Genomic DNA, 24,121 nt, shown 5'->3' with positions numbered 1-24,121 from the left:
CAACCAATCAGCGAGAAGGATATATGGGAAACGTTCGCCCCTCCTCACCCGGAAGGGGCCGGGCACAGCATCCGAAACCACCAGTGGGCGGCCGGGAGGCGGGGCCCCGTGGGGGCGGGGGCGGTAGCGTCTGTCGCGAGTGCCGGAGGCGGGTGCGGTTCTGGATCCATGGAGCGAGCCGCGGGGCCCAGGTAAGCTGTGCTCGCAGTATCCTCTCGCCGTCACCCTCTCTAGGCTCGCGACGTACCGTATCCCTGCGGAAGACGGGAAAGTGGCGTGAGCAAGCCCACGGACCGAGGCCCGGGAAGGGGCTCCGCGCCGCCGCCAGTTCCTTAGGGGCACTGCGGGGTCGGATCGGCTGGGGCTTCGGCTGACGCCTCATTTCCGCGGGCTGGACGAATTCATTTCCTCTTTGCCTGGTTTCTCTCTTTTTTAAAGTTGAGATTATTTTTAGGGAGGCTGCAAGGTGCATGCTAATTTGCGTAGCCGATCGATCTCACAAATGCTGTCCTCTGTCTCCTGGAGATGGTGATGACCCCGAGTTCGGGGTCGCGAATCTTCGGCTGGCGCTGTTATATTCGACGTCAGATTCCTTAATCCAAATTCGCTATCTGGGTTTAAATGTTTTATCTCCATTCCTCTAAATAAATACCAGAAATGGACTTGTAGCCTATGGTATGCTGCCAAATTAATAATTCCTGTAGATAACTTACATTTTATGGGGTGTCATCCGCAGTTTTCACATTTAAGAAAACTTGAGTGCAATTCTTTGCAAGGTAGAATGAGGAGTAAAGATGTTTGTTCCTGTATCTTACGAGGGTTTATTGAGGGTCTACCGTCTGTTAGGTGCCCGAAGATTTCTCTCCCAGGGAAGCTCCTGGGTTCTATTATACCCAAGATGTCAATTAAGCCGTTTACTAGAAATTGCTAAATTAGTGAACATATGGAATACGTTCTTGTGACGAGCAGGAGTTTGCCAGATAGGGGAGGAAGAGGGGATAGGTCTATACAGAGACCTGTATAGATAAGGTACAGTGTCTGCAAGAGCTTGTGGTGTTCCGGAAACTGTTGTTGGCAGTGACCAGAATGTAGGGGAATTGGCAGAGGGAGGGCTGGAGAGAATGAGAAAATAAGGTAGGTTGGGGTGCAGTTATGACTAGATTTTAAACATCATATAACAAAGTGGGACACTAGTAAGTTTTCAAGAAAAATTACTTGGCCAGATTTGTGATTTCTAAAGTAAATGAGGATAGCATAGTGGGTGGATTGGAGTTGGGAGAAGGTGGAGATAAATGGGTTGGAAAACTCTTAAAGCAGGTACAGTAAGAGCTTTGAGGGCCTTTGCTAAGGCAGCAGTCGGCAGCCTGAGTTTGGAGTGGGTATTCAAAGGCAAATGCAGGTATTAGGTATATAACTGGTACCCAGTTTCTTAGATGGTTTTGATTTTGACATAAACACTGTGTATTTCCCACCAGAATTCTTGGTTTTCAAATCGTGTTAGAAATGTTAGCTTTCACTTTTCAAAGAAGATCCCACTGATGCAAAAGATTATTGATGCACAGCTTGAGAAGTACATGGGTCTCCTGCATGTAAATCCCAGTATAGTTAGATTTTTAAATATTATATTCAAAATCTCCATTCAGAAGATTTTTTGAACGATGGTTAAGCATTGTAGAATAGCATTTATATTTATGAATATAATACATGGATATGTCGATATAATAAGTGAACTCACTTATTAGACACAATATCTATTAACAGAGATGAACCATTTGCCACAGTTAAAACCAGGATAGAAATTCATGAATGCCTTCTTGCTTTATTCCTTGTTGGTTTTTTTAGCATGGAACTTGCCAAGTCCATCAAACCTATTGATCGGAGGTCAGTCCATCAGATTTGTTCTGGGCAAGTGGTACTGAGTTTAAGCACTGCTGTAAAGGAGTTGGTAGAAAACAGTGTGGATGCTGGTGCCACTAATATTGGTAAGTTTGGGAGGGTTTTAAGCCACAGAAAATAATTAGTTTATGTTACTTTATTTCAGGAAATATTTGTTACTGTATCAAGACAATCAAGTGTTGGTATTCTGAGAAATGATTTTTTTAAACTTAAATCTAGACCTATTATGTGCCTAGTATTTAGCTCAGTGGTAATAATAATAATAATAGCAGTTATTAATTTTTATTGTGTTCTTACTGTGTGCCAGGAAGATATTGTGCTACTAACCATAGATGGAATACCTTATTTGATCTGCAGATAACTTAATGAGATAGGAATTATTATTATGACCTCCATTTGACAAATGAGGAAGCTAAGACACAGCCTCTACTTTTTTTTGTGGTTATAAAGCTAGTAAAGTGTAATTCCAAAAAGTCTGATTCCAGAATTTGTTCTCTTTAATGACTGTGTTAAAATGATCCTTTTCAAAGAGAGATCCTATTTTATCTGAGCTAGTAGATAGCCAAGAAGGACTTTAAAAAGAAAATGTACAAAATAACAGTAGTACATGTAAGTAAATATAGTTATGGTTAAAATTTGCATTATGAATTTTAGGTATTGTCAATATAAAGGCTTTTCCATGGATCAAGTCTTTGAGTAATAAACATTTTAAACTTTCTAGATATAAGGCTTAAAGACTATGGGGTGGATCTCATTGAAGTTTCAGACAATGGAAGTGGGGTGGAAGAAGCAAACTTTGAAGGCTTAAGTAAGTTGCATTTTTCTAATCCTTTAAAAAATATTTGGGCAGAATTTTGAGTAACCATCTTAGGAAGCACCAAAGCAGCTTTTTAAGACCAGTTACTTGGTCATTACTCTGTATATTCATTGCTATGTCAGTTGAGATATCTTGGGCCTTGCTTTACACCTCTCTTTCAGCTCTGAAACACCACACTTCTAAGATTCAAGACTTCGCTGACCTAACTCAGGTTGAAACTTTTGGCTTTCGGGGGGAAGCTCTGAGCTCGCTTTGTGCACTGAGGTAATGCAATATTTTTTTCTGCTAACTGTACTCCTTGTAAACTCTCTGAAAATTAAAAAGTATAATTAGAACGATTGTTGTGTACACTGTTCTATCTGCATGTCTCAGCTTTTAACTTCTGTGTTCTGTTTTAGCTCACTACCAACGTAAGTGGTAGTACTTCTGAAATGTAAGCAATGAACGAAATCAAGCAAATTGTTACCCTTAATAAAGCAGTGATTTCTCAGTTTTAAAATTGCACGTAGATAATGCATTATAGATGCTATTGATTTTAATTTACTTCAGTGTTTAGGAAAATACTTAATTGCAGGGCTCCTGTAATGACACAATAGATTCTAAATTTTTATGAATAATTACCTATAATATTTGAACTGTAATATCTTTTGAATCCTTTTTAAAAATGTTTTTAGAACAATAGTAACAGCAGTGAGAAATATTCTTTATTTGTGAATATACATGTCAAGACCTTTTAGTGTTTTGCAGTTTAACAAAATAAACATCAAAGCTCTTATCAAAGCAAAGCTTTTGCAGGACTCTGCCTCACTATTAGGTGCCAAACCTTAGATTTTATGGTGACTCTTCAACCATTTAAACTCTCTCTAATATCTCAGAGAGATCATCATCTTTTTAGGAGCTTTCTGAGAGAAGGGAAGTGAGAAAAGGAGCATGTAATGTCCAGCACCTAGGGATCTCTAATTGACCGTGTTGTGCCTGGCCCTCTCTTACAGTGATGTAACTATTTCTACTTGCCACACATCTGCCAAGGTTGGGACTCGGCTGGTGTTTGATCACAATGGGAAAATTGTCCAGAAAACCCCCCATCCACGGCCCAGTGGGACAACGGTCAGTGTACAGCAACTATTTTATACACTGCCTGTTCGCCATAAGGAATTTCAAAGGAACATTAAAAAGGTACTGTAAATTCTGGATCCTCATTTCCAAGACCAGTGATAGTGTGATATACGTATGTAGTGAAAGATCTGCTACAGTGAATAACTCTTCAGTTGGTTTTCTTCCTTTTAGTTTTGGAGGAGTGCTTGGTTTGCTCTTCCCCTCAAAGACTTTTTAACTGTAGGATGATTTACCTTTTACTTTTCTTGGGAAAAATCATCAAATCATGTTTATTAGGTGTCCTCATATGGGAAATGAGGCCTTTAATAAAATTTTTTTATAAGATTATTTTTCTTGGTTTCTTAAAAAATGAATTATTGCAACTTCCATAAATTTGAATGAAAATGAAACAGCTAAATGTTAGATAATCATTGGGTTTAAAAAGCACTTATAAACTGTGTGTATGTGTATATATGTATGTATGTATACTTACATACAGGCACATCTCAGAGATAGGTTCGGTTCCAGACCACCCCCATACAATGAGTCAAATGAATTTTTTTGGTTTCCCAGTGCTTTACATTATACTATAGCCTATTAAGTGTGCAATAGCATTATGTCTAAAAAAATGGACTAACATTAATTAAATCTGAGCTTTCAGCCAGTCATAATCTTTTTGTAGGTGGCCTCAGTGTTCCTGGTTCAGTGTTTCTGGCTGCTGACTGATCAGGGTGGTGCTGCTGAAGGTTGGGGTGGCTGTGGCATTTTCTTAAAATAAGACAATGAAGTTTGCCATGTTGGTTGGCTCTTCCTTTCACTTGAATACTTAAGAGGCCATTGTAGGGTAATTAATTGGCCTTATTTGAATACTGCTGTGTCTCAGGGAATAGAGAGGCCCAAGGAGACCAGGAGAGAAGGGGGAAAGGCCAGCTGGTGGAGTAGTCGAAACATATACACATTTATGGATTAAGCTCACTGTCTTATATGGGTGCAGTTCATGGCACCCCAGAACAGTTACAATAGGAGCATCAAAATCACTGATCACAGATGACCATGATGAATATAATCATAATGAAAACATTTGAAATATTGCGACAATTACCAAAGTGTGACACAGACCCAAAGAGAGCAAATGCTGTTGAAAAAATGGCACCAACAGACCTGCTCGACTCAGGGTTGCCACAAACCTTCAGTTTGTGAAAGATACAGTATTTGCACAGTATAATAAAATGAGGTGTGCCTGTGTATGCATACTATATGTTTTTCCAGAATTTCCAGACTCCTTTTAGTTTAATCTGTTTATAAATCTTGGGGAAAAAATGTCGATAAATAAGTTAATTGATATAATAAAATAAAGTAACAAAGAAAATGAAACATTTAAGTAAAATAGAATCCTGCCCAGTAGAAAGTTGCTATTGTTTCTGTCTACCTCCCAGAGTTTATATCCTTTAGTCTTTAAATGTAGACATGTATATACAATCTTTATGCATATGTTTCTATTTTTTTAACAATTAGGATCATATACAAAATGTTTTGAGTTTGACTTTTTTATTTCTATTTTATATTGAGGTACATATAATGAAATGCACAGATGTTAGCATACAGCTCAATGAATTTTGACACCTGTGTATACGCTCATGTAACCCTTACCCAGATCAAGATATCAAACATTCTCACTAATTTTTTTTGTCCTTCAGCTGTTTCACCCATCCCCATTTCCTTCCCCCATGGCAACCACCAGTCTGTTGCACAAAAAGTGAAGTCATATGGTATTTGTCTTTCTCTGTCTGACTTATAAGGCCCTCAAGGTCCATCCGTGTTGTCACAAATGGCAAGATTTCATTCTTTTTTTTATGGCTGAATAATATTCCAATGTGTGTGTGTGTGTGTGTGTAGCACATCTTTATCCATTCATCTATTGATGGACACTTAGGTTGCTTCCATATATTTGCTATTGCAAATAATGCTTCACTGATCTTAGGGGTGCATAAGTCTTTTCAAAATAATGTTTTCATTTTCTTTGGATAAATACCCAGAAGAGGAATTGCTAGCTCATATAGTAGTTCTATTTCTCATTTTTTGAGGAAACTCGACACTGCTTTCCTAGTGGCTACACCAATTTTTACATTCCCACCAACAATATACAAGGGAGGAATGTCCCTTTCAGTTTTCGTAGCAGTGAACATGGACGTTTTGGTAATGAGGGCAGTGTGACTAAGACCTCAACCTCTGAGTTCCCTTTTACACTGTGTAGGGAGATGTGAATAATGGATTATTCTGTCATAAATAATCGCCTTATTTGTGAGATGATGAGAACCTCGAATTGAGTGTTATAACTTGAATTGTGTATTTTTTTTTTTAAGATTAAAGTAACATTGAACCTTGCATTGTGTTTTGAACAGGAGTATGCCAGAATGGTCCAGGTCTTACACGCATACTGTATCATTTCAGCAGGCATCCGTGTGAGTTGCACTAATCAGGTTGGACAAGGAAAGCGACAGCCTGTGCTTTGCACCAGTGGAAGCTCCAGCATCAAGGAAAATATTGGATCTGTGTTTGGGCAGAAACAGGTAGTGTTGGTCCGTTTTTTAAAACCAGTTTATTGCTCTAGGAATCATGATAGGCTTCCATAGTCTTTTGCAATGAATTAGAGGATAAAATCCAAAAATTGATTTTTTTAAAATTTGGTACTTATCACAAAAATTAATGTTGAGAACAGAGTTATTTCTTTTATTCTTCCTTTTACTCTCTGCAAAAAAATAGAAAATATTGTGGGCAATGTACTGACTGGATAAGTAGGAGTTCAAGTGTTTCATCTTTCTAATAAAAAAAAAATCAAAATTACAGTCCTGCAAAAAGCAGAGTGGAGTTATTTTGTGCTCTCAATGTGGATGGTTGGACAAAGAACGCCGACATCCCCAAACGCTGCATCACACCTTCCTCCGTTCAGGTAGGGCGGCTTGTCTGTAAGATACCAACTGTGAATCTCCGTTTCTTTTAGTTGCAAAGCCTCGTTCCTTTTGTTCAGCTGCCCCCTAGCGACTCTGTGTGTGACGAATACGGGCTGAGCTGCTCCGACGCATTGCACAATCTGTTCCGGTACGTCCCTTTCCGCCGGGTTGCTTGTATTTTAAAACAGGGATTTTAGAGCTTGTCATTTCTTCTGTCCATCATAGAAGTGCAGGCGCTCCTGCTGCTGTGAGAAAGGCTTAGAGAAGCCAGTGAGTCCCCAGGTTCAGGCAGTGCTGTGGGTGACCTATGCCTAGTGAGTCTGTGCAGTTAAGGCTCTGTTCAGCGAACAGTTGAAGAACTCAGCTACCTCGGGTATAATGTTGCACCTCCCTGGGACTTGGCAGCGGCAGAGGCTGCTTCCTTCCACTCAGCAGCACTCACCCAGAGTCCGGAACGGCGTGTTACTTTTAGAGTAAGAAAAATAGGAATTTTCCAGAGCAGCGTTGGCCCTGTGACAGCCCGTGTTGCTTATCCCACCCTCTCCCACTCGTCTTGGGCGTTTGCCTGAGATTAAAGCTGGGGACTCCTTTCTTTAGGTAAGGTCTTGTTCTTACGGAAATGCAAATATCCGTGGGGGTGGGGGCGGTGCTTAGAATAAGCGCTTCATCAACACTTCAGCAGACACAAGTTTGCTAACCAAGAACAGATGAAAAGGGCAGGAAATGTGGGCGGTGGTTCCGAATACAAGTAGTTGGACCCCCAGGACAGCCGGTGAGGACAGTGCCAAGATTTTGGAATGTGAGTTTGGAGTGACAGACGCTCCTTGCATGGGGGCTGAGGATTGAATAGGGCACGTGAGAGGAGAGTCGAGGCAAATCCAGTTTGACCCCACAGCATGGTCCGTAGTGGATGTGCTAACAGACAAAAGTGTGTGTGCTTTTCCTGATAGAGTGGGACGCAGGATCACATTGACTGAAACATTATACTTCCTGCACGTTGCCAGGGGTTAGGGTTTTCTTTCTTTTTACTTTAAGAATGTGCCATATGATGTGTTTCTAATCCTGTTCATTCTGGAATCCCGCCCTTACTGTGTTCACGTCGGATAGTGTCTTAGGTTTCGTTTCTCGTTGTACTCACGGTGTGGGAAGGGGTTCAACGGACAGGCAGTTCTTCTTTATCAATCGGCGGCCTTGTGACCCAGCAAAGGTATTTAAAATTTGTTTTTATCTTTCTGCCCTTAACTTTTTATTCTACTTATTTAATAACATTTCCTGACACAGGCAGTTTATGTGAGTTTGATGCAGAAACATGGCAGTTAGAAATGTGTCTCTTTGGTTGTTTCAGTGGATACGTGTGCATATATATGTGCATACAATAACCAGTATATTTATTATTATAAAAATTGTCATTATTTGAAGAGAGTAAACATTTTAAAACATTAATCATCACCTAGAATTTTCAGTCCAGGCTGACATATGTGCAAATGCTTCTGTCTTTTCTCTTCCTCTGTCCATTTTTAGGAAGATAAGGACCCAGATTACTACTGCCTGAAGCTTAAACCCATCATTCCCATAGGTTACATGGCATTTAGTCATCCAGTTTTGACTGCATCTTCAGCAACATTGTGCATCAGTAATATTTTGTTTTCCAGTGGTACTTTAAAATTACTTCTGCCCACCAGATGTCAGATATTTTTAACCTGTGTTGTAATTGGTGTGATTTTATGGTTTATCTCTAGTACCATTTAATAATCTCATTACAAAGTCATATAAATACATTTCTATGTATAATTGAACATGTGCTATGAGCATTTAAATGGCACCTGCATTTTTTGGACATTTCTTCAAGAGTGTCTCTAGATTGGAAAAAGGTTCAGTTTTTGAAATCTGTGATTAAATATGTCCCTTTCTGGGGTGTGAGGAAGCTTTTTTGAGTGATGGATGCATTCATTATCTTGATTTGTAATCTTACTGCTTTTGATTGTAAACTTATCAGATTATGCGCTTCAAATATGCATAATTTATTGCAGGCCAATTATACCTCTATAAAGCTGTTGGGGGAAAAAAAAATGTTCCCCTTTGGTGGTTGGTTAGAATAGTAGGTTATTAGAACAGAGGGGGAAGGGAACAATGATTCTTTCTCAGCTTTGTTTTGTACGCAGGTTTCCAGACTTGTGAATGAGGTTTATCACATGTACAACCGACATCAGTATCCCTTCGTTGTTCTTAACATTTCTGTTGATTCAGGTAAGTCTCACTGAGATTTCAGTGAAATTGATGGTCTGCTCTTATAGGAAAAGAAGTGAATTAGAAAGGTGTCACATAAGTGGAAAGAGACTTTTGTAGTAACAATTAACAACATCGTTTTTTAACAGACTTTTTGTTTTATTTTATGGGCTTTTATTTTATTTAATTTTATTTTTTGTAGATAATTATTTTTTATTGAAGGGTAGTTAACACACAGTATTACATTAGTTTCAGGTGTACAACACAGTGATTCAACATTTATATACATGATAATTCTAGCTACCAGCTATCACCATACAAAGTTGTTACAGTATTTTGACTATATTCCTTATGCTATACATTACATCCCGGTTACTTATTTATTTTACAATTGTAAGTCTGTACTTTTTTTTTTTTTTTTTTTATTTGAGAGGGCATCTCTCATATTTATTGATCAAATGGTTGTAACAACAATAAAATTCTGTAGAGGGGAGTCAATGCTCAATGCACAATCATTAATCCACTCCAAGCCTAATTCTCGTCAGTCTCCAATCTTCTGAAGCATAACGAACAAGTTCTTACATGGTGAACAAATTCTTACATAGTGAATAAGTTCTTACATGGTGAACAGTACAAGGGCAGTCATCACAGAAACTTTCGGTTTTGATCACGCATTATGAACTATAAACAGGTCAAATATGAATATTCGTTTGATTTTTATACTTGATTTATATGTGGATCCCACATTTCTCCCTTTATTATTATTATTATTTTTATTTTTAATAAAATGCTGAAGTGGTAGGTAGATGTAAGATAAAGGTAGAAAACAGTTTAGTGTTGTAAGAGAGCAAATGTAGATGATCAGGTGTGTGCCTGTAGACGATGTGTTAATCCATGGGCTTTTATTTTTTATAGAGACTTTCAAATAGCTTCCTACTTGAAACTATGTTAATTGTATTATTAGAAAATATGACTTTTTATGTCAACCAAAGGAAAAAGTAGACTAAATGTCCTCCCCGATTTTGAAGATAGCTCATTTCATATTTTTCTTCTGATTGTTAAAATTCTGGTTTATTGTTATCTAGTATTTTTTTCTAGGCATTTAGAAATATATGTGTGTACATCTTAAAAAATATAATAAGATATAAGTAGATATATATCCTTTGGGTGAGGAAATAATTTTGAATAGTTTTATACTGTGCTCTTTATCCTGAGACATGAAAATTTTATTTTTCTTCTTATTAAAAATTATTCAGTAACATGATTTTAATATAGCTGCATTCATTATATTCCAATGTGTAGATTTTTATTTTTAGCTATTTAAATTGTTTTCACATTGTGGCAGTTTAAGTACTTCCCTTATAATTAAATCGTTATCTATATCATTATTCCCTTAAGCTAAATTCCCAGAATTAGAATCACTGCTTCACTAAATGCGATCCTGCTGTACCAATTTATACATCTATTAACAATGTACTGGGTATTACAGTTTTTGACCAAATTCAGTAGGTGATAAAATGAATTCTTAATTTAGTTCACTGTTTTCTTCTATTGTACATTTTTATGTCTTTATCTCCTCTTTGTTTTACAAATTACTCATTCAGATGCTTGTGTGTTTCATGTATTTAAAAAACTGTTCATCTTTTCCTTGTTTATTTGAAAGAGCTAATTTTATAGATTATGAATATTAATCTGGACACTAATGTTTTTAATAGTACTTTGGGTAAGTGCAAGTGAATAATATAGTAGGTGGGGGAATTTCTAATGTTAAAGGTGAATTAAAACATAATAAATATCTGTTCTCTTTTGCCTTAGAGTGTGTTGATGTCAATGTTACTCCAGATAAAAGGCAAATTTTACTACAAGAGGAGAAGCTTTTATTGGCTGTTTTGAAGACGTCTTTGATAGGAATGTTTGATAGTGATGCCAGCAAACTGAATGTTAATCAGCAGCCGCTTTTGGATGTCGAAGGTAAGAAAAATGCAAGTATAAAAACAGCTCCTAAAATTTAGAGCTATTATGATACTTTCCTTATTTTTTCCTGAGGTCGTTTTGGACATGAAACACAATCTCCTCTTAGGGAGGATGTGTCACATTATATGTATCTGCAGATGTGAAAAAGCAAAATGAGCAACCACATTTAGCACACACAGGGCTATGTCTTTACCGAGATGCAACTGTTTTTCCTCAGTAAATACTCCTCGATGGCCCCAAGCCTATTGTTGATTTCCAGAGTTCTAAAAAAGTTGATTCTGACGGTTTTTGCCAGTGTTCCAGTTTCTTTTATGGAGTGGGGAGTTTTTGGAGGCCCTTGGTCTGCCATTTTCCCGCACTTCACCCTGTGTGTTCTTCATGAGCGGCATGTTGAGATGAGAGTGGCCACAGAGCTGATCTGACATCTGCAGTGATGTGCGTAATTATTACTTTACTTCCCAGTCATAAATCATCAGCCATTTACTTAAGTCATCAATTTTATTCTTTTTTCATTCAAACCCAGTGCATCGGGACAACTGGGAAGCAGAGGTGAGCTCCAGCTGCCCCTTGGCAGAGAGCAGGATTGGCCAGCTCTGCACCTGGGGGTGGGGACCCTCTGCTTGGCCAGCCTGCCCCCAGGCCCCTGTCCACATGTGCAGAGATGGGGGTGGGGTACCCATCATGTGTCCTCTGAAGGGAAGAGATCGGGAGCTGCTGGGGCTGAAAGGGGCTGTGGGGAGAGCCCTGCTCCAGTGAGAGGAGATGGCTGTGCTGAGCCTTTGCACACTGAGGGTACTGGGACCCCTAAGCCAGGGGTTTAGGCGAGGGATGGGATGCAGGGTGGCTTGATCCTAACTTTTCCTAACACCCCAGGGGTGGGGAGAAATCATTTGGAAAGTTGGGGACTAGGGTGGCTCCTGCAGGGTGGTGGTGCTGTGAGGTGGTGGGAGAGGAGCAGCTCAGAAATGCTGGCTTTAGTGTGGCAGAGCTGTTGACTTTTACGTGGTGGGGCCCTTGTTTTTCCTGGCTGTTCTCTGCATGGGATATCCTGGGTGTGGGCAGGATGGGGTAGCACACACATCCTTGTGGAATGAGCCAGCGGTGGCGTCTCTGAGCTCACACACAGACACTTGGCCAGAGAGCCTGCCCTATAAAGAGAGCCAGCCCAGGGTATCTGCATCTTGAAGCACAGCAGAGCCAGTGCCCTCCTTTTAGGCATTTTATTGCATTCATACAGAAGCAAACGTCATCAGTGTATGAGCCCTGAGATCAAGAACAGCACCCACTGAGCCACCTCTGCTTATATTCTAACCCCCGCAGTAACCGTTTTCCTGACTCCTAACACTGTAGATTTGTCTTACCTAGTTTTAATTTGAAGTCGTCCAGTGTGGATGCTTTTTGTGATTTGTTTCTCTCCATGTCTTGTTTGTGAGATTCATGTGTGGCAGGTTGCTCATTCCTTTCAATGCTGCAGTCTGTTCGGACAGTTGGGCTCTGATGAGGAGCACTCTCAGGGATGCCTGCATCCGGGGCCTGCTGAGCGGGGTGGGCATTCTGAGGGAGCAGCAGTGCTGGGTCACAGGCACGCGTTTGGATGTCAGAGACATGCACACAGTATCACAGAGGGGTTGTACCAATTTCACTACCACCAGCCATATTTAAACATTGCATCTGACCCTCATCCTTGTGAACATCTGTTGTTTTTTTACTTTACTCATTCTGGTGAGTACACAGCGGCATCATATTGTGGTTTTAAACTATACACCCTTTATGATTAATTGGAGCTGTACGTATGTTTGATTAGCCATCCTGACCTCTTTGGTGAAGTGCCTGCGCATATAAAAATACCCTCAACTCCAAATCCCTGATACCCTCTCTGTTGACATCTGCTTAGGTAACTTAATGGAAACGCATTCTGCTGAAGTGGAAAAGCCTCTGCCGGGAAAGCAGGATAATCCCCCTTTGTTAAGGAGTCGAGGAGAAGAGAAAAGGGCCGTGACCATTTCCAGACTGCGAGAGGCCTTTTCTCTTCGTCACACACCTGAGAACAAGTCTCAGGGCCTGAGGACTGTGGGGCTGAGACGGGTTTCTCCACGACAGAAGGGAAGCTCAGTGCCTTGCAGCTCTGTGGGGCCCCTCTGCTCCCAGAAGCCCATGTCTGGCCCTCAGGAGGAGGCGAGGAGTTCGGATAAGGGCCCCTGTGAACGTGGGGACAGAGTGGAGATGGGGAAAGACTTGGGGTGCGGTGACACCTGCAGTTCAGGGGAAGGGTTCCGCACCCTGGAAACGGGCAGCCATGCCAGCAGCGATCAGGCAGCCTCCCCTGAAGACAGGCTTTCACGAGAAAATGTGGAATCCTGTCCGAAGTTACCTGCCTCTGACCGTGGATTTTCTGACACAGAATGCCGTTTAGACCAGGCGGACAGTGGGCGTGAATCCACAGTTCTGCCTCAGCCAACTTGTCTCTCATCCTCAAACACAAAGCGTTTTAAAAAAGAAGAGATTCCTTTAAATTCTGACATTGCTCAAGAGCTGGTTAAAGCTCAGAACATGTCCGCGTCTCAGGTTGATGTAGCTATTAAAATCAGTAAGAAAATAGTGCCCCTGGATTTTTCTATGACTTCTTTAGCTAAACGAATAAAGCAATTACATCACCAAGAACAGCAAAGAGAAGATGAACAGCATTACAGGAAGTTTCGGGCAAAGATTTGCCCTGGAGAAAATCAAGCAGCAGAAGATGAGCTAAGGAAAGAGATAAGGTGAAGTTTTTTCTTAAGACTATTTCTGCTCACATTAGTGAGCTGCTGAGTAGAGCCAAAGGCTGGTCCTTCCTGACTCTGTTTCTGCTCCTTGGGCATCTTCTGCTCTGCGGCATCTCTTGGGGCTCCGGTGGTGCCCTCCCTCGGCCCTAGGGTCTGGTCCTCTGGCTCCTGCTGCCTGGGGGCCTTCCCTGCACCACCAACTCCACGAATCCACACATCCGACTAGCCTTGCTTCTCTCTCTGTCTCTCTCCCCTCTCCCTCACAGATCCCAGTTTTGACTCCACAGTGTGGTCATGAGCCTTACGCATGCATCCTTGCGCCATGTGTTTTCCATTCGCCAGCCTCTTTTCGTCATCTCATGTTGTGCAGATTTTCTTTAAAGAGCTCAGTTCTGCTGCCTGAGACCTTTCAGGAATTTCTTGCTTAGATTTTACGCCACGTATATCCTTTCCATCAGTCCAGATAAATCAGTGCCCTCTGTGCCCGGTAGCCGTCTCTTCTGAAGGTTTCCAGTGCACAGTCACATCCCCCGGTGGTGAACTTGAGGCAGTGTGAGTGGACATTGCTCTTTCCCAGTTCCCATTTTAATGTGTATTAGGAAAAATTATAGCACATTATCAAGTCTGTGATTTCAAGAAGATTGCATAGGAAAAGCTAAGCTAAGAAAGGAGTGAAAGAAAAAGTTTTAATAATACAGATAATAGAAAACTGGTCACTACCACTCTTGACAGTAACTGTACAACATGATACATTCTCTTGAAATATTTAACTCTTACCTTTTAAAACTGTGTGTATGCATTGTCTCACTAGTTACTGAAATGTGCTATCCTGTATATAGTGCAAGTCGGTAATTAATTGGACTTTAATAGCACTTGTAGTCTAGACCACATAGGCTTTGCCTAATTTAGATATGAATTCTTCAATAGCAGATGTTATATAATTTGTTTGATATTCATAATGCCTACCTTACATTAAGAAGGGTTTTCAGGAAATCTCTCCTTTAAAAAGTGTAATTAATGGAGGTTGCACTTTTTTGAATGTGATGTGGGGTCTGACCTCTGAGGGAGCCAGGTTCCTGCAGACACACACACAGACTCACACAGTCCTAGAAGGTACGTGCTTGGTAAGGAAAGACATGTCAGTTGCCCCAAACTTAATCGTAGCCATCCTTTATTTTTGGATTATTTTAGCCTTCTCAGTGATTGAAATGAACTGTAACTCTTCATAGAGGCTTTTAATTAATTCATCATTTATGGATCATCTCTTATCGTGGTTCTTGAATTTGACACATGAGAATCACTTAGGGAGTTTTTTGAAGCAGAACCTATGACCAGCCTCCAGGGTCAGATAGATCTTGGGTGTGGAGCCCAGGAATCTGCATTTTGACAAGTACCTCAGGTGGCCACTTTGAAAAACCCTGAACCACAGGGGTCTCGGTGTTGGCTTCTGGCTTTCCGTGCGCAGCTGCTGGGTTGGTCCTACACCTCTTCTGGCCTGTGGCTGCGATGAGGTGAGGCTGGTTTGCTTTTTCCTGAGAATCACATTGGGAGCTAAGGATTAGGCTTTGTGTCAGTAATTGAAGGTACTGCAGGTAGTGTTCAGTAGCTCCTGCTTCTGTGTTTTGAATTATAATTAAATGTATTGAGTGGTGAAGTTTTGTTTCTGCATTGTGTAAGCCAGATGCTGATTTTAGTTGATGGCAGGAGATACGTTTGTCAAAGACATGGAAGACTTGTGTCCTCAGGCCGGTGCAGGTTCTTCCCATGGATTGGAATGTCCTGGCAGAACTCAGACACACTCAAGACGGTTCCAGGAAGAGCCCGCAGTCAGAGCCAGGGAGTCGGTATTTCTGCCACTTACCAGATCACTGCCTCTCAGCTCCAAATCCACTCTTCTTTGCCCTGCTTTACAATCCTGGAGGCCAGACCATGTAAGCATTTCTCCTGGGTCTCTGTTAGGATGAATCGTTTGGGGGAGCTAGAGGGATAGGAAAGACAGCAGGTGTGGTGGCTTCTCCCCTTGCTCCTGGGGCACCCTTGCCTTTTCCACCAGCAACTCACCCTGGAGCTTCAGCAAGGAGCAGCTGTGCCTGCTCCCTGCTCTGACAGGGTCTAAAGCTCAGCTTGTGCGGGAAGGGGCTGCTCTTCCAAGAATTCCCTCCTGGACACACTCCCTCATCCCTAAAGTAGTAGCTGCTTCCTGCGTCTGCTTCTCTTGTGTTTCTTAGTAGTTAATCATCTTTTGCTATTTCACAGTACTTTAAAATTTCCCTCCTTAAATCTGGTGTGGCTTTTGTCTCCTCACTGGACTCTGATGATACAAAATTAGTACCAGGAATGGTTCTGGGAGCCAGACCCTCAAAGAGGGTGTTGATTTGTTTTGGTTGTGACCTTGGACTTGACCTCAGTGCTGTGTTCTTTGCCAGTAGGAACTGGGAGGGGTCAGTGATTGACAGCATGCACCATTGCTAGACTGCTGCTTATGGTTGACTGTCACCAAGTGCCAGCTAAAGCCCAATCCTCGGGGCCCAAGGAGCTGCTGCGGGGCCAGGGGTGGTACTGACAGTGACAGCCTGGGTGTGGGATGGACCTTCCGTGCACTGGAGCACGCACAGAAGGAAATGACAGATCCTTAGTTCTCAGCTCAAGTCACCGAGGACCAGAACTTCCTTGGCAGCGTGAGCAGTCTCATGTCTGTAGCCGCAGGGCTGAAGTTGATAAAAATCAATTTTCATAAAATTAAATTTTGCTGGGTGCAGAATCACAATGTCAGTTTCTTACATGAAGGGTAGCAGTAGCGTCTGTCTCTGGTCTGGGCTGACTGACATATTGTCACCAATGGCATTCGATTGTGAAGCCACCCACCAAAGGCCCCATAGGTGAGCCTGGCAGATGGTGGAAGGATTGTTTCCCAGTATTGGGAACAAGACACCCTTACCCCCTGTTGGTGGAGTGTAGACTCTTACAGACCTATCAAAATGAAAAATGTACATGCATAATTCCACATCTAGGGATCTATTGTACAGAGATCCTCCCCCAGTAGAGCAGAGGTATGTACAGGAATGTTGCAGCTTTGTTTGTGTGACTCAAAATGTAAACAGCTGACACGTCCATTAGTAGATAATTTGTCAGATTATGGCAGATCCACACAATGAACTTGTATGTGGCCCTTAAAAAGAAGTGTGGGTCTGAACAGACATCTAAGACACACCGTTGGATGGAGTGTGAACTGGTATGAAGAAGTAGGATTCCATTTTTGTTTTTTAAAAACAACATCCAAAGATCTGGAGGGACATGCGCCAAATGAACACTAGTAACTAAGGTCATTTCTGGGGAGTTGGGTGAATGAACAGATGACAAATTAGAAAGTGCGATGATTATTAGGGACTTTATGTTTCTGTATTTTTTTATGCCAATGTCTTTCATAATCAAAAAAATAATCTCTTAAAATGTCATATAATGAATGTTTTCTGTATACAGTAAAACAATGTTTGCAGAAATGGAAATCATTGGTCAGTTTAACTTGGGATTTATAATCACCAAACTGAACGCGGATATCTTCATAGTGGACCAGCATGCCACGGATGAGAAGTACAACTTCGAGATGCTGCAGCGGCACACTGTGCTGCAGGGCCAGAGGCTCATAGCGTAAGGGCTTCGTGCATTTCACATACACCCCCCGGTTTACGGCCTGATAGCATGTTTGTATCTCTATATACATAAACGTACATATATATGTACATATATACATATTTTGCTATACACATCCCTGCAGTAGATTGTTATACTTCTTACATTATAATAGTTGTGTGTGCCATTTGTTGAGTACTCATTATATGCCAGGCACAGTTAAAGCAATGTACCTGCCTTCATTTAATCTCACAACCCCTGAGGTTGTTGGAATTACAGTCAGCATTTCACACTTGGTAAGAGAGGCACACACAGGCTAAGTTGCCCAAGACCACACAGCTAATGTGTTCTTTAGGTGTCAAACCCTTTTAGCTACTAAAATGTGTTGATTGCTTGTTGGCCAGAAAGTTCTTTTGATGAAGGGCGGCTTATAGTACGTAGCATATCTGTTCATAGTGCCTGGAATGTATGTGTTCAGAAAGCCTGCCTTTGTGTCCGTCCTCAGCCCCAGGAGAGCATCTCTGGTGGTGTGGATGAGGTAGTTACAGCAGGATTTGGTATTTCTCTCTCCTTTTCAAATTGAATGTTTTATACTGACCACTTTACAAGGTAGGGTGATGGTATATCATGTAAACCTCAAGTCTTAAGCAGAGTTATAAGATGAGGTCATGGATTTTTATCTGGGAAATCAAACTATATAGAAAAACTCAGATCTCAACAGAAGTAGATCCTATGTGAGGAAAATGTATGACTAAAACTGTCACTCAGATGGGAAAACAGAACTAGTTTACTGTATACTCTCTTTCCTGAGGAATGGTTTAATTGTATTCATTTTCAGTAGGAGTCAGTGGTAACAACAGAGGCATTTAATATGCTGCTTTATAATACTGAAGTATTCCTATTCCTCTTCCAGAGGTCTCTTGTTTTTAGCCATTTTGCATAAAGAAGGTCTCATTTATGCCCTTTCCAGTTGACCCAGGTAACCATAGACCACTTTAGGCCCCACATGGACCATATTTTAAGATTAAAGGATAAACACCACAATTCCATCCTTTCCTACTACACCCTGCAGAGTTTGGCCCTGGTGACCTCTTCAGCCTTTCCTAAGCCCTCTTCTCCTTATTGGCTATACTTGAGCCACCCTGGCCTTTCTTTCCTTTTCTCTTGACAGACCCAGTGAATTCCTACATGATCATTAAGAGGCATGAAGTAGATTCTTTTTGTGAGGCTCTGGGAACATCCATGGTCAGTCACAGGGCCTTTGCACAGACTGCTGTCTCTCCCTAGAACACGTCTCTGCTCCCATCTCTTACCCCCAGGTTACCTTTAAGGTGACTTCCTCAGAGAAACCTTCCTTGATGTTCTCTCTCCCCTATGGCACTGGATGTCCCTTCTTCCTGATTCTCAGTGTAGTAAGTAGACTGAGCTATGTCTTTGTTCATAGACTGAGCCTTGCATCCATGTAGACGATGGTTGCATGAGGGCAAAGACCATGTCTGTGTTTGCTCACCACTGTATCTCCTTCCTTTGGGAGCATCTGTGTTATGAAGCACTGGTAAATCAGGAGGAGAGAAGGATGGATTGCTGGATGGCTAGTGGATAGATAAATAATGAGGCAGAGGCAGGAGCAGCACAGCAAAACAAAGCCTGAATGACCCAACCCATCTTTCCCAATATCTTTATTGTGAGAAGGAAAAATAGCATTTTTATGTATGGTATTATCTTTAAGGAGGAAATTTAAAAATGTCATTGGGTGGGAGGCAGATTGAGGAACGGCAAACTACTTTTGTGGTTATTTTGACTTCTAAAAAGGACTTTAAAAGAAGAAAATTAGCAGGGAATTCTCAGAGCTTAGTGACAAGAAGGGCACATACCTGAATAAAGTGTTGTCATTCACGTTGCTTTTTGAAATGAATTCAGAGAATCTCAGAATTGTTTTGGTTTCATTTCTGCCTTATAGCTAAATGTGTGACTTCATGAGATGGTTTGAATCTCTCCTCTGTTTTTCAGACCACAGACTCTCAACTTAACTGCTGTCAATGAAGCTGTTCTAATAGAAAATCTGGAGATTTTCAGAAAGAATGGCTTTGATTTTGTTATTGATGAAGGTGGTAAGTTATTAGGACTATGGAGTGTGTCATTTCAGAGCTGGGAGCAATCTCTGAGGTCATATAGATGAGTATATTTTATAAGAGATGGAAGGGGGTCCCCAAAAGAGTATTTTGCATCTGGAGTCTTTCAAATGTTCATTACAAGTAGCACTCAAATGAAACATGTTTTTCGAATGACGGATTTTTCTCCAATTTTGTTCTTTTAGCTCCAGTCACTGAAAGGGCTAAATTAATTTCCTTGCCAACCAGTAAAAACTGGACCTTTGGACCTCAGGACATAGATGAACTGATCTTTATGCTGAGTGACAGCCCTGGGGTGATGTGCCGGCCCTCCCGAGTCAGGCAGATGTTTGCCTCCAGGGCCTGTCGGAGATCAGTAAGTAACAAAGGCTCCAGGTGGACCCGGAGGGTCTACTCAAGCTTGTGGTCCCCCCACAGGCTCTCTGGTCAGACCCCCACAGCAGTGTGAAATGGCTGTGATTGCCACTATGTTGCATGTTCAGAGCCCCATCTCTGTCTGCCATCAGCCCAACACGGCTGCGTTATCTTTGACCTCTGACCCCTAAGTATTGCTCTTGCGGTGTTTCTGTGAGCAGGACCCTGAGAGCTTTCACTGGTCCCAGTGCAGTTAGGCCCATCGTTCTTCTGTTTATGCTCACTGTCGTCCATGGACCTTCGGGTATTCACAGTGCCAGCAAGTAAAGATATGCAGCTGCCAGGCCTGCTCGGGGCTGCACAGGTTGGCGGGCGTGGTTGTGGCCTGGTGTGCCCCTGCCACTGGAAAATGGGGGTGGCAGTTGGGATGAGCCTGGTGTCAAAGTAAAGTAAGTCCATTGCATCAGCTGGGCTGTGGGGTGGCCAGGACACCCTGCCTGCACTTACTCAGCTATTCCTTGGACCCTGTGGTGTGGCCTGAGCTATTGCAGGTGTTGGGAACACAGAGGTGACAAGACAGGAGAGGCGTTTGCCATGGTGGAGCTTATGGTTTGATGGGGAGAAAGAGACATAAACAGAAATGACATCTTCTGATACCTATGAGTTCAACAGAGAAATTCAGGGCAGTACTGGTGCAGGGAATGACCACAGAGAAGTGGGGTGGGCAGATGAGGTGGAAAGGCTGGCTGAGGAGGTGACATCTGCATCGATGCTTGGGAGGTGAACTGGAAGCCTTGGCTGAGAACTTCCCAAACAGAACAAATAGCAAATGTGAGGTGTGGGGCATCTCAGGAGTAGGCATCTGAGCTGTGCAGCTGGAGAGGAGCCAGGATGACAGCCTACAGGGACCCCCAGGTCCTGTGGATCCTGATCCGAACCTGAGAGTTTGTGCTGTGTGGGTGGGGAGTCGCTGGAGGGGGACCATGGAGGTGGGGGGAGCAGCAGCTTCTCACAAGGGCCGGGGAGAGGCCTGTATTAGACATGCTGCATTTGCCGTCCCACTGAGCTGGAAGTGGAGGTGGCTGAAAACAATCACATTAATGAGGCCACAACTCAGGGCAAATGTCAGTGCTGGAGAGAGAATTTTACATGTACCCTCCAGCCATGGGATGGGATGAAATTACTCAAGGGAAGAATTTAGAGCAGACACTAGAGCCCAAGTGCTGACTTCCAGCGCAGACACTGCTTTGGTAAAGACCTGATAGTGATCTGCCAGGCCTGGAGCTTCTAAGAGAGCCAGTTGGGACGCATCAGTGCTAAGATCCTGGCATTTTAAAACTCTGTGTCTTAATGTGACTCAGAGATCTTTGGAGCCCCAGGCTGCAGAGTCCCTGCCTGGCAGACCCATCACACGGCGGTGCGCCCTCCTCCAGCCAGCATGCCTGCTGCCCGGGGAGGGCTTTGCTCTGGGCCCGGTGCTGCCGCCCCTTCTTGCCCTCCAGGCTCCCTGCCATGCGCGGCTCCAGCAACGAGGACCACCTTCCCGTCCGCAGTCACACCAGTGTCCCTCTGGCCTCATGCCCTTTGTGCTTGCCCAGCCCTTTGGGTTTCTGCTCATCCGCCTTCACATATCGGTCTCCTTCCTGTCCTTGTGCCCTTCCTGAGCACATGACTGCAGTGGCATCTCTGGGCCCTCTCAGGCACGGCCCCTGGGCAGTACTTGTTTCTCTGTTAACTTGTCCATGGTCTGTCTTCTGCCAACTTGGGAGAGCGCTGTTATCCTGCCCCTACAACTGTGCCTGGCCCATGGAGAAGGTGACAGGTTCAAGTGTGGGCCTGTCGTCACCTCTCCTGTGTCTTAGGGTCTGGGGTGCTCTGTGATGGCTGTGGAGTCTGCTCCTCAGTGTGTATGTCAGAAGTGATGTGCGCTCTGGAGGAAAACAGGGCGAGGGCCCAGAGGAGTGGACAGGGGTGCTGTCAATGGCAGGGATGGGGACACTTGGGCAGAAGCCCCGAAGGAGAGGACAAGTGAGCCATTTGAGTGTCCCAGGTAGAGAGCACGGTCAGTGTTCAGGATGTGAGGGCGGGTGCTTGCTCTGTGCTTGTGCAGGCCAGGGGTGCCAGCATGGCTGCGGTGGGGGAGGGAGGGATGTGAGGTTGCTGTGAGGCCCCAAGGCCGGTGAGGGCTGGGTGGGTGAGCCCCCTGGGCTTCCGGTCAGGTGGGTGGGTAGCACGGGAGGAGGAGCCATGTGACCTGACTGTCTTGAAAAGGAGTCACTGGCTGCTGAGCGGAGAAGGGTTGACAGGGACAAGGGCAGACACAGGGGCCCCTGTTAGGAGGCTGCTGCGGCTGTTGAGGTGAGAGGTCAGGTTAGGTCTCTAGCAGCATCCGCAGCCCTGGAGGAGCTGGGGGCTGTGGGGGAGCCTCACTAAGAGGGCTGGAACCCAGACATCAGAAGGCGGGCTTTTCTAGGAAGATTTTCAGGAAACATTGTTTTTGACTTGTAATCTTATCCCACCGTGTTTCATAGAAAAATGCTTCTGAAGAGTTGCTATTCTAACCAAAATCAGTAAAACTTTAAACCATTGTGTCTCATTCAGGTGATGATTGGAACTGCTCTTAACACAGGTGAGATGAAGAAACTCATTGCCCATATGGGTGAGATGGACCATCCCTGGAACTGTCCCCACGGGAGGCCGACCATGAGACACATTGCCAATCTGAACATCATTTCTCAGAGCTGACAATTCTCATATTGTAGAACTGTGAATCTTATTGCAGATTTTTCTGTTTGGAAAGGAAGGTTTTAAGTAACCATCTTTTAATTTCAAATGTAATCTGTTACTTAAAAAAAAGTGTCAGATTCATTTAGAAATGATTTTGAGAATCTTTTCAAACCATATGGAGCATTGCTTGCAACATTTTTTGTTCTACATTTGAGTGTGTGTGTGTGTATATACAGCCAAGAGCATGTTTTACAAAAATAGGAAGCGCACCTTGAAAGTTACCTAGGCCTCTGATCTGGCCTAACATATTTTAGTCTAAACTTCCAGCTCTTAATGATGATTAAGTTCAAAGTGGTTTAATTCCATTAATTAAAAATTACAGTCTTTGGGGGTTAGTGATTCTCAACCCTTATGCACATTAAATTTTAAAAAAGGAATAATCCAAAAACCCAAGGGGGAGTCTCTGCTCAACTTGAAGAAAACTTCCAGGTAGCACCTGGGGTTTTAAATGTTCCCCAGTATAGCCAGGGTGGCAAAGTGCTGTTGTGGGCAAGGGGAAATAAAAGATTTTGATTTTTCTGTAACTTCAGTGCTGTGGTATGGTTTCTTTGGGGTGTGAACTGCAAAGTACAGTTACTGGCCCTCAGTGGTATTGGAGGTGTTAGCATCCCTGTCTGTTGCCACATAGCTTTTCATGGAATCTTGTCTTAGTTGAACTCTGCCAGAAATGGAAGCACGAAACACCTCTCTGGAGTCCAAATGGTGGCTGGTGTGCAGTGACTAGTGTGGACCACCCCTGCTCTCACCCTCCCTGTAGGGCTTCCATTGCCAAACTTAGATCCTTAGATGTAAGGAGACTCAAGTAATAATTGTTGCCATTTGTCAAGCACTGTGCTGGTGGCCCATCTGCAGGATCTTATTTAATATTCACAGGAACTCAGCAGGTTGGGGTTGTAGGTAGCCCCATCCCCAAGACAGCCTTGTCCCAATCCCAGAACCCTTGATAATGTGACCTGACCTGCCAAAGGGGCTCTGCAGGCGAAATTAAGGGAAGAAGAAGAGTCGGGAAAAGGTGCGAGTACCTGGATTGGCTGGTAGGTCCAGACTATCGCACATCTTAAAAGTGGAGAACCTTCCCCAGATGGGCAGGAAAGAAGTAACGTTGCTCATTTCTTGGGTGGAGGAACGTGGCCTCTAGAAACCGGAAAAGACAAGGACATAGACTTTTCCCAGGAGCCACCGGAAGAACCCATCGCTATGGGACTCCTAACCTAACTGTAAGGTGATAGAAGTTTGTGTTGCTTTAAGTGACTTAAATTTGGGGTAATTTGTTTACAGCAGCTATGGAAAGCTAACACCTGAATTATTCCTGTGTTAGGTGGAGATAAGGGCTGAGAGGCCAGCGGCTATTAGCAGACCTGGGAAAACTCAGGTCGGGTGCTTCCAGCTCCAGATTTCCACCTGACCTGGACTAAGGCCAGTGCACTGATGCTCCGCGGCCCCTTTAAGAGCGGGGCGGGGCGGGGCCCGCCGTTGCCCGGAGACGGCGTCCGGGGC

The 24,121-nt window shown here is 43.1% G+C and overlaps 1 protein-coding gene across 3 annotated transcripts; it reads left to right on the top strand.

The window, feature by feature from the left end:
- The first annotated feature begins 4 nt into the window (after positions 1–4).
- Positions 5–23,148, top strand: PMS2 (PMS1 homolog 2, mismatch repair system component). Of its 3 annotated transcripts, XM_017672329.3 has the most exons (15): positions 5–191; positions 1,843–1,982; positions 2,618–2,704; positions 2,875–2,977; positions 3,706–3,889; positions 6,211–6,378; positions 6,810–6,907; positions 7,867–7,966; positions 8,922–9,006; positions 10,801–10,956; positions 12,854–13,718; positions 17,202–17,369; positions 19,362–19,462; positions 19,669–19,838; positions 22,439–23,148. In XM_017672329.3, exons 1-15 carry the CDS (start codon positions 169–171, stop codon positions 22,580–22,582), a joined length of 2,592 nt encoding a protein of 863 aa, XP_017527818.2. In that variant the 5' UTR covers positions 5–168; the 3' UTR covers positions 22,583–23,148. The 3 variants fall into 3 exon arrangements, with proteins under 3 accessions (XP_017527818.2, XP_017527812.2, XP_017527803.2); XM_017672323.3 differs by lacking the exon at positions 17,202–17,369 and having other exon boundaries at positions 48–191; XM_017672314.3 differs by lacking the exon at positions 2,618–2,704 and having other exon boundaries at positions 49–191.
- The last annotated feature ends 973 nt before the right edge of the window (positions 23,149–24,121 follow it).

This window comes from Manis javanica, chromosome 10 (assembly GCF_040802235.1).
Source record: "Manis javanica isolate MJ-LG chromosome 10, MJ_LKY, whole genome shotgun sequence".
In the NCBI taxonomy this organism is placed as follows: domain Eukaryota; kingdom Metazoa; phylum Chordata; class Mammalia; order Pholidota; family Manidae; genus Manis; species Manis javanica.
Note: the sequence above shows the minus strand (reverse complement) of the source record. Positions and strands in the feature narration are given on the sequence as shown.

Bases quoted from the DNA above. Each gene is read 5' to 3' on its own strand.
- PMS2 (XM_017672329.3), top strand. From the start codon at position 169: ATGGAGCGAGCCGCGGGGCCCAG. The intron at 19,463-19,668 runs GTAAGTTATTAG...TTGTTCTTTTAG, and splicing joins TTTTGTTATTGATGAAGGTG to CTCCAGTCACTGAAAGGGCT. The intron at 19,839-22,438 runs GTAAGTAACAAA...TGTCTCATTCAG, and splicing joins CCAGGGCCTGTCGGAGATCA to GTGATGATTGGAACTGCTCT.